General features: G+C 45.1%; 1 protein-coding gene across 2 annotated transcripts in view; it reads left to right on the top strand.

The window, feature by feature from the left end:
• Positions 1-8,943, top strand: part of Ctdspl (CTD small phosphatase like) — a 132,660-nt gene extending 123,717 nt beyond the window's left edge. For both annotated transcript variants that reach the window (XM_004635242.2, XM_004635241.2), the window contains 3 exons: positions 50-142; positions 2,473-2,658; positions 5,627-8,943. In XM_004635242.2, coding sequence (XP_004635299.1) covers positions 50-142; positions 2,473-2,658; positions 5,627-5,752 — 405 coding nt within the window. In that variant the 3' untranslated portion in view covers positions 5,753-8,943. The remainder of the gene's footprint in view (positions 1-49; positions 143-2,472; positions 2,659-5,626) is intronic.
• The last annotated feature ends 5,026 nt before the right edge of the window (positions 8,944-13,969 follow it).

Genomic DNA, 13,969 nt, shown 5'->3' with positions numbered 1-13,969 from the left:
TCCCAGCAGCTGCCATGCCTGACCAGCTTGCTATTTCTGCCACTTGCAGGTGTATGTGCTGAAGCGGCCACATGTGGATGAATTCCTCCAGAGAATGGGACAACTCTTTGAGTGTGTGCTCTTTACTGCCAGCTTGGCTAAGGTGCGTCCTGCTCCCTGCTGCAGACTCAAAGCCTGGAATCCCAGCCCCTCTACACTACCCCCAATCTGTCAAGAGCTCTTTGTTAAGGTGGGGGAATCTATTTTTATGGTGACAGGTTCCTACCCCAGATGGGATGGATGCAGGCCATGTGCACGCAGCCAGTCTGAAAGGCTTCTTCTGGTTACCAGGGTAACAGGGAGCACTTAGAACAAATGTTTGAAGTTGTTGTACATGGAGACTTTTGAAGTTAGCTATCCACAGACAAGGAAGTCACAAAGATGTGCAGTGTAACCACAGAAGGATGACTGCCGTAAGCACACAAGACCCCTCTCATTAATGATAATCAGATGCTAGAAACTCCTGTTTCTTTGGGTTTAGCTTACACAGTTTTGTAGGAAGAACAAGTGAAAGACATGTGTCAAGCGTCTCCCATAGCCATAGGCTGGGGAGGGTACTGATTCTACCCTGACTTGCTGTGCCATCTCAGGTAAGTTACTTCTGGCACCTCAGTTTCTTCTTTAACTGGGGGTAATTCCTGCATCTCATGGAGTTGGATTAAATGGAGTAGCACATGGAAAAAGTTTAGCATAGTACCTCACTCTTACTCAGTAGATATTCATTGAGCCAAGTTCCACGTAATCATGCTGGGCATTGTCAGAATAAATACACCTAATGTTCAGTATTTAGTATCATAAACATTAGTAGCGATAAAATGATTCAGATATGTTTGGGTGTATATCTTCTCTACTCAGACTCTATACTGGCTCTCATGGGGCCAACAGCTTTGACTTATGGGTGGTACCACAGTTATCTTCGTGGACACCTCAGGACTTTTGAATGAACCCCAAAATGAGTTTTATGGAGCTTAGGTTAAGCAGCTTCCTTTGTTTAGACCTGTTCCAAGGAATCATGCAGCAGTCTTTGTATGTTGGGGCTTCTAACTCTGGGGTACCAAGATGAATTATAGCTGCAGCTTTGATCAATCTTCTCATAGTGCCTTGGAATGCTAAGGAATCTGAAATAATAACCAAAGAAATAACCAACTGGAAGATGGCACTAGGGCAGTAGACTGAGAATTGTTGATTTGGCAAAATTGAAAACACATTTCCTTGGCATTATTCCCAGCATTCGCTTAAACATCTTTGTTGGGTTTCTCTTCCTGGACTGCTCCCACCTGCCCCTCCATCTGTCTCTGCAACCTGCTTCTCACTGTTATACCAGCCTGATTCAGCCCAGTCAGAGCCAAAGCGCAGACTCCCAACCCCTTCCCTCCCTGATGCCATGTCCTGCTCATGGGTGGTCACTCCTGCTCTTGAATCTGGGTTCAACTCAGTTCCCTGCCAGCAGCACTGATACAAGTGGGCTTCCTTGCCTGCTACTCAGAACCTCAGACTGCAGGAATCCAACACTGACAGATCCCTTGTTGTATCTCATCACCCAAACCCAAGCAGGTATTTACTTAATACCTACTGTTTAGAATGGTACTAGACTTAGGAATTCAGCAGGGGACAAGAGAGATAGAGTCCCTGCATATCAGAGGCCCACATTCTTCACATTCTTGTCTTTGGCCAGAGTACTGAAACACAAGTACTTCCCTGAAAGATGAGTGTCACCAACACCAGTATCTATGATTATGAGGAAATTAACCATCTTTTCCTGTCCAGAATGGACCCCCTGTAGCCTACCCACATGGCCCTTGGCTAGCCTCACCAGAATAGTGACCAAGTACTCATCCTACGTGGTCAGTAGAGGTACAGCTGTGGCAAGACTCTGCCTCCCTCAGGATGCCCTTGGGAAGGAAAGGACTTTCCCATGGACTAGGCTGCTGTGTTTGTATTCCACTACTGGCCTTCCCAGTGCCTCTGTAGGTGCTCTCTGCCTCCCTGACAGAATTATGACCCCCTCATCATTCCTCAGGTTCATGGCAGAGTAAGTGCGTCCAGTGCAAGTACAGTGAGTAGATGGTAAAGAATTTTAAATAGGGGAGTGATGTGATTGTGGCCACTCAGACAGCCTTAAGATAAAGGAATTGGGAAAGAGGCCCAGCAGCAAAAGAGAGCCTATCAGGCTGTAGGTTGGAGATCTGCCCTAGTGCAGGGCAGTAGAGGTAGATGCTGAAGGAGTCAGGATGTTTTTGGAGATGAAACTGACAAAAATTTCTGATGGATTGGATGTTAGGAAAATGGAAGAAACTAGTGCTTCCTTATGTACATGGAATATAACCAGCATCCTGAAACACTTGGTGGTTATTTAAATCTCTTCTTGAAAAAGTTGTCTGGCTCTTGCCATAGTAGGTTAGGTGCCTGACCTTCACTGTGTCACCTGTCCAGTATGCAGACCCTGTGGCTGACCTCCTTGACCGCTGGGGTGTTTTCCGGGCTCGACTCTTCAGAGAATCCTGTGTCTTTCATCGTGGGAACTATGTCAAGGACCTGAGTCGCTTGGGACGGGAGCTGAGCAAAGTGATTATTGTTGACAATTCTCCTGCCTCGTACATCTTTCATCCTGAGAATGCAGTAAGTAGTCTCAAAGAAAGAGCTGACAGGACTCCATCCGAGCTGCTTGCAATGCAGGCTGGTGCCTACATAAAAATGTCTCTGAGTCTTTTCCTGGTAAAATCCCAACGAGGCCACATAGCAGCTACATGACACTGGCCAACTTAATTAACTTCACTGGACCTCAGTTGCCTCATTTGTCAAGTAGGAACTCTAGGAATACTCATCTCAAAAGATTGTTAGAGCATTCAATCTGACAGTAGATAAGAAGCACTTGGAACAGTGCCCAGAGGTGGTGAGTACTCAATATGCCCATGTCTTTTTACTCACACAGTGTTGTTGTGGAAAAGGGTTGTTTGTTATTAACTCATCAGAGCTAGCTGCTGCCCAGGACTGCATGCTCCCTGTTAACTCACTTGCGTGTGATTCCATCAACAAAAATATTTCCTGGGGGCCGGGGAGATGGCTCAGTAGAATAAGTGATTGCCAAACAAGCACAAGGGCCTGAGTTCAATCCCTGGCTCCACCAAAAAATAAAAAAATAAATTAAAAAAAATAAAAATGTTTCCTAAACAAGAATAAAACATTTAAGTAAGGTCTTCAGATAAGATTGTCAACTTTATCACCTCAAAATGATGTCTGAGCAACACACAGTGGAAACATTTTCTACATGAAACTGCCTGGGGCATGGTAGTGTCTCGATGTCTACCTACCCAGTCAGTATAGTTCTTAGAGTAGTAAATTGATATCCTCCCATTTCCAGGAGAAAAGAGATTGGTCAAGCCCTCTTTGACCACTGACTGCTCAGTTGTGGCCGTACCAGGCTCAGCTCAGGTTCTCCTAGGCACAGGCTTCTCAGACTCATCAAAGCCTATAGAAGTTCATTTCTTGAGTCCATTTAAAGAAAGAAAATGAATTCAAACTAGATTCAGTTAACTAGTATGACTTCATTATTTGAATAGATACTCAAAATGTATTTATATATGTTCATTATAATGAGTAAATCAAGCTCAACATGATACATTTGGCAGTGTGTCTCTAATAGATAAGGATTATTTTTAAATTCTATTGTCACATCCAGTACAACTGAGTTTCTTATATTGTCTAATACCTACCTTGTGTTCATATTGTCCCCATCATTCACTTTTGAATTGTTTGATTTAGGATCTTAAGAAAGTCCATAAATTGCTTTGGTTAATATCTCTTGATTCTTTTGTAATCCTAATATCTCTTTCTTTCTTCCCACTTTTAAACTTCTTTGCCGTTTAACTTTGTTTGTTTGTTTGTTTCGGTACCAGGGATTGAACTCAGGACCCCAAGTAGTAAACATAGCCCAATTACTTATGATATTGCATACATCCTGTGGAATTATATAAGGAAGCATGTGATGTCAGATTGTCCTCACTTTAAAAGATTTAAAGTTGATCACTGGTTTGAGCTGTTTGTAGCCTGATCCTGTCACTATAACTTTTCACCTCATAATTATAGCAGATATTAGTGATCATTGCTTATATCCGCCATTTCATTAGGAATTACAAAATGGTGATTCCTAAAATCCTATCATTCTTTCTGCCTTTGTTGGCCAGAATTTATAGGCAGACAGACAGACAGATTAATCAGTCTTGCCTTCATTAACTGTTTATCCTAAAATATAATTTGAATGTCTGAGTGGGGCAGTGCCTGACTGGCACATGTGAAATCCTGAGTTTGATTCCTGGTACCGAAGAAAAAAAAGATTTAGCAAAGAAAGGCAGGCTATAAAGTCTTAGTTCTTTTTCTTTCAGTCTGCAATTTCAGACTAATGAGTTAACCTACTGGCAATCTCCAGAAGGATCTAATGAGTTTTAGTGCCATATAATAGGAGCTCATGCATGACTTGTTGCAATCCAATCCATTTATTACTCTTTTAGTTGCTTACATTTTTACCTTTGAGCCAGATATCCCCTTCAGATAGCTTCCTTGGTGTTACACGATGAATTTTTATGTTTCTAAATTGTCTTTAGATTTAGGGCCAGAACATTTTTTTTTTAATTAATTTATTTGGTACAGGGGTCTTAATGTATTTGGTACAGGGTCTCTCTATATCTCGGACTTGTGGTGATCCTCTTGTTTTCTGTCTCTCCAGCTCTGGGATTACTGAGGTGTGCTACCATGCCTGGTCTTAGTGGCTGGCTCAGCACGCCTGGGGACGGGGCCGGTGCAGCATGTGGTACTGAGGATCAAATCCTAGTCCCTTCACTTGCCTAAGCAGGCGCTTAGTCTGCTGAGCTATCTCACCGGCCCTCAGAATACTTTTACACCATTTTGATTTCCTTGAATTTCTTTTCAAATTTCTTGTTTGTACCTCTGGGTGCAACTCTGGCCTAAATGTAAGGGGAAATACTGCTTTGATTGTGGCTTCAGAATGCCCTGAAACTTTATACTTCTACTTTTTTCCCTGCTGACTGCTAAGCCCAGGAAGAAATTCTCCACTTCTGTTTGCCATGTAGCAAGTGCCCCTAAGAGGAAGTCTCTGTGCCCGCACATGGGCTCGTGGTATATGTGTCTGCCAGGTAACCTCTGGATTAATGTACTCCGATGTATAGGAAGCTGATATGGTACAATAGAGAGAGGGTTTTTATGAAACTGACAAGTGGGCCAGGGAGATAGCTCAGTAGAATAAGGGCCTGAGTTCAATCCCTGGTTCCACAAAAAAAAAAAACAAGTAATATTCCACACTGGCCATCGTTTCTGTGGCTGGAAAACAAAACAGGCACATAGGCTGGAAATACTTTACTCCCCTACCCCCCTTTGTCTCCCAAATCATGTAGCTTTGAATTGACCTAGGTTAGAACAGAGGAACAAACAAAATGATGGTGGTGGTGATGGATTACTAGATACTGGTCCTTCTTTCCAAAGAAAATGATAAAAGCCCCAGGCCCCTATTAGGTTAGGAACATCTCATCCCTTGAGTGCAGCTCTGCTGCCCCTTCCATGCACTATCTTTCAGGTGCCTGTGCAGTCCTGGTTTGATGACATGACGGACACAGAGCTGCTGGACCTCATCCCCTTCTTCGAGGGGCTGAGTCGTGAGGACGACGTGTACAGCATGCTGCACAGACTCTGCACTAGGTAGCCCTGGCCTGGGCCGCCTCTGCCTGTGCACTCTGGAACTCTGGCCTCAGGGGATGTACCTGACGTCAGCTCCCTCAAGCTGATAGTGAGGAGACTCTGTGCTCCAGGCCACAGAGAGAATGTGGCCATGCCTACCTGATTTGTTTTTAAGAACAGAAACAACTATTTTAAAAATGAACTCTTTTAACAAATTTCATAAAGGGACATGCATTTTACTGGATTTGCTTTTCTTAAAACATACCAAAAACAAAAAAAAGGGGGGGAGGGGGGGGAAAGCTTGATATCTTATCAGACTTCTTTGAACTGTCCTCCCTTCTAAGCAGACAACCTGTTCCCTTCTGTCCCAGCTCGGAGCAGCTGACCCAACTCAGAATCTTTCCTACAGGATGAAGTGCCTTTCTGAATGTTATTTTAAGCTGAGAGTTAATTTTTCTACACAATGTATTTCTGACATCTTTTAGTCTTTTATTGTCTTAGATACTCTAAGAAGATGAACACGACAATTTTCTAGGGCCTGTTAATGTGTGTGTGGAGGGGTGGGAGTTAGCAAGGGCAGGGAGTGAGTTGTAGGAGCCTATCTCCCAGCAGGTGCAACTTTGCTCTAACCACCTGTGGCATGTTCCAGGATCAGGCTCCCATAGATATGCGGGGTTTTTTGTGACTGTCCTTGTCCCGCTCATTTACAACCCATGTTGGAATGTATCTGCAGTTGTGTGGCTCAACACTTTAGGAAAAAGGTTATTTTATATTATGATTTATGATGGTGACAAATTTGTCTTGAGGTCATATTTTCCTCTTGAAAAATGACATCGTGTCACTTCTGCTTTCACACTGCTGCCATACTTCTGTGTGTTTTTTGTTTGGTTGTTACTGGTTTTGGTAGAACAGTTACAAGAAACCCTAAAACCCTTGAATATATATTTTTTAAAAAGCCTGTTTATTGATTTTTTAAATCTTTCCTTTCCAAAAGCTGGATACACATGGAGCTGTTTGGGAATTTTCTTTGCTGCTACCACGCTGCCACCAAATGGAATTGACCAGCGGCTGTTAACACTGTTCTTTGCCACTGTGCCTATGCTCAGAATATGCTCACTGCTAAACTACAAACTTGGACAGGGTCAGAAACAGGTGTCCCACCCCCTTGCAGAGTGTACTGCCTGTCTACCTTCCCTGGTACTGCTGCCAGAAATGCAGAAGGGTACAAAGGCAAAGGGCCAGAGCACCACACAGGTGTGGTGTATTGGAACCTGCATTTGGCTTCGGATCCTGTTAGAAGCTGGCTGTTCTCTCTGGAGAACCTGTAACCTCAACCAGGCACTAGGCCAACATGGCCCATGTTCATCCCCTGGTCTTCTTCTTAGAAGCACAGCCTGTTTTGAGCCCAAGGCTGGGTAAACCTGTCGAGATCAGAGACTCCAGACTAGGAAGAAGGGCTCCTCCTCTGAACCTGGGCTCTCCTTGCAGCCTTTCCCAGTTTGATGTTTAAGCAGTGCCATGTTCCTTGTTTGACAACAACACAGTTCATAAAGTATTGCTCTTCAAAATAATTAAAAAGAACCCTTTTATGTTGGCACCATTGCCTTAGTCTTCTGTGGGTTGGGTTTCAGCCAGAGTTCTGGTGGGAGCACTACCAAGACTCAGATCTGGAGGTCAGAGTAAAATTTCTTTTCCCTTTTTTTAATTACTTTCATTCACAAAATACTGAAGCCAGCTGCCAATCCCATCCTCCCAACAGCACTTTGGTCTGTGGACTCCTGCGCATTCAGAAGAAAAATATTTAGGGGGTTAACAAGGTCTCCCAACATTTTGAGTATTCCAAACCCAGAAATCCACATGCTGATTAATACAGAAATTTCCCCTGGCCAGGCATTACCACAGATGACAATTACATGGCAAATTGCACATGCCACAAACCTTGATTTGGGAAACCAGTCATTAAATGACCCCGCTGCCTTAAATGTCTTGAATGTTGCAGTCAAGTGTCTGTTATGTGTTGATGTCTACACAGAACTAGGCCCTGATGAGAGCCTTAGACCTTCATCTGTTCCTCCTGTGTTGGCACATCACAGAAGGCCAACACAGAAGAGGGGCAGAGAGGATGAAATTCTAGAATGTTTCAGGGGAAGCTAGCCCAGGAACAGTGTTCCACTTGTGTCAGGTGGAATGAAAACATGGGGCAGACTTGAGCCAGACTCTTCACCTACTAGTCCCCACCTTTGTGAGTGCCCTTGTGCTGCTGTTGCACTAATCTGTTGTGGAGCTGATGGGGAGGGAACCCAGTCCTTGCCACCACAGACACAGAATGTCTTGGGGGACCACCAGAGCCTCTGAGGGTTCTGCAATCTGTGCACCTTATTTGACCACACTCCAAAATTCCATTTTTATTTTAACCCTTGATTCTGCTTTGTGTACATAATCAAAATATCTATATCTATATATTTTTAATCATCTACATGTAAATGAAGCAATAGAATTCTAACATTAAGGCCAAGAAATGAGGTATATGTTTAGGGTTTGTGTTTCTTAAAGGTAAATACGGGTATTGTTCTTGATTCTTAACTTTTATTAAATTGTGGGCTTTAAAACCTAATGAAACCTATTAGCTACTCTCTGTGCCATATATTTGCCAGATTACCAAAATACTCCAACTCTTTAGCCAAAAGAAAAGTCTGACCGCCTAAGTTTTCATGGTCCTCTCTGTACGAGGTTAAAATGTAATCTTCTGGACAAGTGTGCTTTACATTAAGACATGGGACAGGATTCCTTAGTTAGGCTCATGGGCTCCAATCTGACATGATGTTATCACATCTCTAGCCAGGCTTTGAGTTGGAGGTAACTGAGAATTCCTAATGATGGTAATGCTCCGTCTTCCATTTGCTGTGGAATCCTATGTGTTGGTCTATGGTTTCACACACTAGTTTTTCATAAACAGTTATTTGTATACTAATAAGAAACACCACCTGTCATGGTTGATGGTTAGTGGGGAAGCTCCTTTGACATGGTACAGTTTTGATGTCTTTGAGGACATGAGGATGCCCCGGTGACACTGACTTGTCATGGTGACAGCATTTGAATGTTGGGTGTAAAAAAGAAATCTGTAAGTCTATAACTTGAAAGTGTTTTACAACCTTGTATTCTAAAGATGGCTTTCTAATAAAATCCAGAAACATGCAGCCCTATGGTCAAACACTCGTGATGTTTGTGCCTCTGTTTTTAAAGGTGCTGTGGTGGACAGCTGGCATGCCATGGTGTAAGGAGAGCAGATGACTTGATGTACTTGGAATGACCTGTGCAAAATTGGCTGGCTGCCTCTTTTCCTGTTTTATTGTAAATCTAATCATTTCTGTTCCTGATTCATTCTCCCAGGAGCTTCTCTACAGACTGACACCCCTTCCCAATAGTTGATATCTAGTAGTTATGGATGCCTGCTAGACATTTGAATGTGATCAACAGTTCAGCACTACTTGGGAAATACTACATGTGGAATGTGCACGTTTCCAGGGATGAGTATTGTCAATCAAGGTTTGCAATGATTTCCTTCCTGCCAAAATAAACACATGAAACTGCTGTCTTGTGGATGGACTGCTTCTCCAGTGGCAGTGCCTCTTTCCTCCATTGTCTGTCCTCTGCACAATCTCATGATAGCACTGGCTTTCCTAGGGTCCCCAGTTCTGGAGAGCAGGGTACATGGGAATTGGGCTGCAGGACTATAAGCGCCACAAATTATGACTAGGGGCAGCTAAAAATTATCCTGCCCAAGTTGCCTGTTACCAGAAAGGTATGAATATTTGGCCCCTTGGCTTCCTGTCCCCAGACAAAGCAGTCTGGGTCACCATCCTCACTTAATGACTTCAGCTCTACCAATAGGCTTTCAAATACACTATGAGAGAAACTTATCCCCTACTCCGTAACAGCCATAGGCATTGTGTATGATGCCTTAGCCCATAGCCTTTAAGCACAGTAGCTAAGATGTTGTGATTACCAGAAGCAGCAAGTCAAGGAAATATAAGACTAGATGTAGCAGATTGTTTTCTCACAGTGAGAAATCCTATAAGCATCATCCTTAGACTGTTCATACAAGTAAGAGAAACTTGAAGGTTCCTGGGCTCAGATTCCTGGCAGACACTTGCTTCACCATTCTCAGAACTCATACCTAATGCAGATGACAGAACACCAGTATCAACAATCTCATCAGGGGGCCGGGAGATGGCTCAGTGGCACATGTGCCTGCCTGGCAAGCGCAGGGTCCTGAGTTCAATCCTTGATAGCAGAAAAAAAAAAGAAAAAAAAAAAACAATCTCATTGGGTAGATCTTATCCTCATTCTGTGGATGCGATAACCAAGGACTCTAAGACAAAGCTGTGCAGTCCCTGCTTATGGAATACTGGGTTTGCCAGCATGTATAGCCAGCCCTCCATATCTGAAGGGTCTACATTTGCAGGTCAGATGGACCACAGGTCAGAAATACTGAGGAAAAAAAAATCCATCAGTCTGAACATGTACAGATTTTTTCATAATGCTTTCCTAAACACAGTATAGCAACTATTTGCATCGTATTTATGTTAGGCATTATAAGCAAGAGATGGTATGCAAAAACTACAATTAAGGGACTAGAGCATCCATGATTTTGGGATCCAGGGCATCCTAGGTCACATTCCCCTTAGACATCAAGAAATAACTATTTTCATTCCCACCCACCCAGGACACAGTCCGTAGCTGTAAGTCATCTGTGCTGTGCCCTAGATATACTCAACAGTGGGGCAGCTAGCCACCAGAGACCTCCTCTGAGTCTGATTCCTTGGCTATGTTCTCTGCCCACTGTTTCCTTCATTCTGCTCCTTAGCCCTCTCTAGCATCCCGCCACATCCCCACCTGCTTCACACCTTAGCATACAAGCAATAAAAGGCTGTAAACCATGGCAGCCCCAAGACTGAAGTGCTCTAGGAAGAGTCCACAGATAGGAGGGAAGGAAACGTCATCAGGAGTGCACCTGTGAGGGACTTGGGCCCACTGAAATTTCCCCTCCCAATGTTTTCTAGTTTGAGCATAGTGTCTGTTAGGCAACAAATAGGAATCCAGGAGGCAGGAAGAAGGCAGCTTGGGAACCATGGCACAGTGTCTGATGGCCAGTCTGTTGAGCTCATGAGTAAGGAATATACCAGGCTTGTGGAAGAGTCCCAAGTAATGGGGAGTGATGGAGTGGTGAATCCCTTATGCTGTGCCAGAGATAACACTAGCTGTGAATCTGCAGGCTACTCAGAGCCCAGCTGCCAGCTGACACAGTCACCAGGCTGACCTCTGAGAGCAGATTAACACCCAGAAATCGATCAGGTATAGTACATGTGCACCCCAGCGATGTCCACTTAAACCTCCATTACAGCTCCAGCTTTGGTGCCTGCATGCACTTGTACACACACACACACACACACACACACACACTCCCTGCCTGAGGGGCTTTTGAAGGTACAGATCCTGTACACCCTGTAATCCCAGTATTTGAGGAGGCTGAGGCAGGAGGATCACAAGTTCAAGTTCTGGCTGAGCAATTTAATTGAGATCTTGTAAAAGACGGGATGAAACTCAGTGCAGAGGAATGAGATTCAATCCTCAATTCAATAACAAAAACATCTCAAGTCCATTACCACCATTAATTAAATTCAAACATCTGAGCATGGGGACCTGCCTCAGGCTTCCCAAATGATGCAAATATGCAGCCAAGGCTGAGAACTGCTCTTCCTGGCTGCAAGGAAGGGGGCAAGCTCCTCAGAGCTGCTCCAGTCCTGATGCCCATGGGTAGCAAAGGAATGTGCAAACTTTGGAGGGATGACAGGTGCTGCTTCCCCTGAAAGATGTTACATGTGTTCATTACTGAAAATTAGTGTACTCCAGAGAAAAAACAGCCTCCTGTGGGCACTGGGGATCTTTCCTAAGGCAAGGAGGAAGCAAGTGCCTGATAAGAGCCCTAGCTGGCTGACAGCACCCTGTGCTCACCCAGAAGTGGGGAGCAGAATGATGCCCCACTGCACCTGGAGCCTGCAGTACAGTGCCCACCAGGAGCAGTGCCCATTTTTGTTCCTAGGTGACCCAATCCGCATCCTGAGAGGACCACACACCCGTACTATGATGGGCAAGGCAGCGATGCCCTCTGGCATGCTGGTCTTTGGTCTGTCTCAGAGCTCTAGAGTTTCCACAGTGTCCTTGGTATCCTTCCCAAGTGAGTGAGACACTGCCTGGCCTTTGGCCAGATGTGGGAGTCCCTGGGTGCCCTGCTTGCTTCAGGGCCAGGTTGACTCCAGGTAGTGGGCCCTGGGGCCCTTGTGTTCCTGGGACTCCAGGAGTGACTGTTCTGTGTCTGCTGGGGAGGGACTAAGAGGAACTCTGTTACTAGGGTGATATGGGAGCTGGAGCTGAGACACCTAGAAGTGGAGCCTGGCGTGGTGGGGTCCACCTGGAGCCACGCCTTCACCTGGGTCAATATTGACAGGGAGTGGTTGGGCCTTAGGAGGTAAGTGTGCATGGACAAAGTGCTTCCCAGGCCCTGAGAACCTGCTAGATCAGAGTGGCCAGGGTCACATGGGAGGTCAGTGGCATGAGGGATTCAGGGACAGGATCATGCTAGCCAGGCTTGGCCAGCTCAGAGACAGTCTGACTTCAAGGACTAGGGAGGGAAGATGGGCTGTCAGGAGGGGTGGTTGAGCAGAAGGAGAGACAAGGAAGAGGAGAGGCTGGCTACCCCACTTCCTCATTCTTGTAATGTTTATGGACTTACCCTGGGTCTCGGTGCCCTTTCTCTGAGCCATTCTGTAGTAGCCACACGGCAGAGATTATTCAACCCAGATGCAAAGGGCCAAACTCCAGACTCACCTGCCATCTTGGGCTTGGGACAATGTCTTCTCCATCCCAGGGCTCAGGATTTTTAGGAGTGAGAGCAGATCAACAGACCCAGAAATCGATTGGGTAGAGTACATGTACACCCCAGCAATGTCCACCTAAACCTCCATTACAGCTGCAGGTCTGGTGCCTGCATGCAGTTGTACACACACACACACACACACACACACACACACACACACTCCACCTGAGGGGCAAGCTGAGCCAGAGTCTGGGCGTGGTGGCATATGCCTGTAATCCCAGCACTGAGGAGGCTGAAAACAGGAGGATCAGTACGAGTCCAAGCTGCGTGGTGAGAGCTGTACCAAATATATAAATTAAAAAAAAAAAAGACTCATTCAATTTCAGCTGAGGCCCCCAGTAGAAGAATCATTTCTAACGTCATTTAGCCAGTGAGCCCTGGAGCAGGAGTTGAAACTTGATTCTGGAAAAGACAAGGTAACTTCTGTAACTCAGCTATGAGTCCTGCTTCAGGCCAGAGTCCCACAAAGGTTACACACACACACACACACACACACACACACCCCTGCCCAGACAAGTACAAGCCACAGGAACATGTCAGCAAATATTTACTAAGTAACTAGAGGGTACCAGCACTGTTCTAGACACAGATATGGCAGTGACGCTTCCCGAGAAGAGCTCACGTTCCATCTGGGCTGCAGAGCCTAAACAGGGGCCCAAACAATATGAGGAGCCCAGGAACAGACTGGGGAGGGCGTGTGTCTGGGGATTGCACCTGGATGGAAGCTCAGATGCCTATGGAAGAGGAGCAACGAAGGGAGGCCTCCAGGTAGGAAACAGTGAGTGCCAGGCTGAGACCAGCAGGAACTGGGCGTCTCCAGGTAAGACAGAACGCTGGAGGAGGGACAGGAGCAGACTGAGGCTTCATTCTAGCTTTAGCCTGGAAGCTTTCCAACAGAGGCAGATTAATTTGACCAAGTGTCACATTCTGAGGTGAGGGGCTTTGCTCTAGTTGGTAGCAGATGGAAGAGTGGAGAGGAGGATGGGGAGTTGTTATAAATGGGTGCAGCGTTTCAGCTTTGCATGATTAAGCCTTCCAGAGCTGAGTGGTAGTGGTGCTGGATATCATTCATGCTGCCAGAGGTGAATGTTTAGAAATGTTTGGGATAGTAAATTTTAAGTACAGTTATCCTTCCAAATCTGCAAGTTACACATCTGTTTATTCAACTGACCTTGGATGGAAAACTATTTGGGTGATAAATTCTGTCTGTACTAAATATGTAGGGTTTTTTTTTTTCTGTCGTTATTTCTAAACAATGCAATACTATGACTACATAGTATTTCCGTTGGATTATGTATGAGTAAC

Source organism: Octodon degus, unplaced genomic scaffold (assembly GCF_000260255.1).
Source record: "Octodon degus isolate 3935 unplaced genomic scaffold, OctDeg1.0 scaffold00071, whole genome shotgun sequence".
In the NCBI taxonomy this organism is placed as follows: Eukaryota; Metazoa; Chordata; class Mammalia; order Rodentia; family Octodontidae; genus Octodon; species Octodon degus.
The sequence above is the reverse complement of the archived record's forward strand: the minus strand, read 5'-3'. Positions and strand labels throughout refer to the sequence as shown.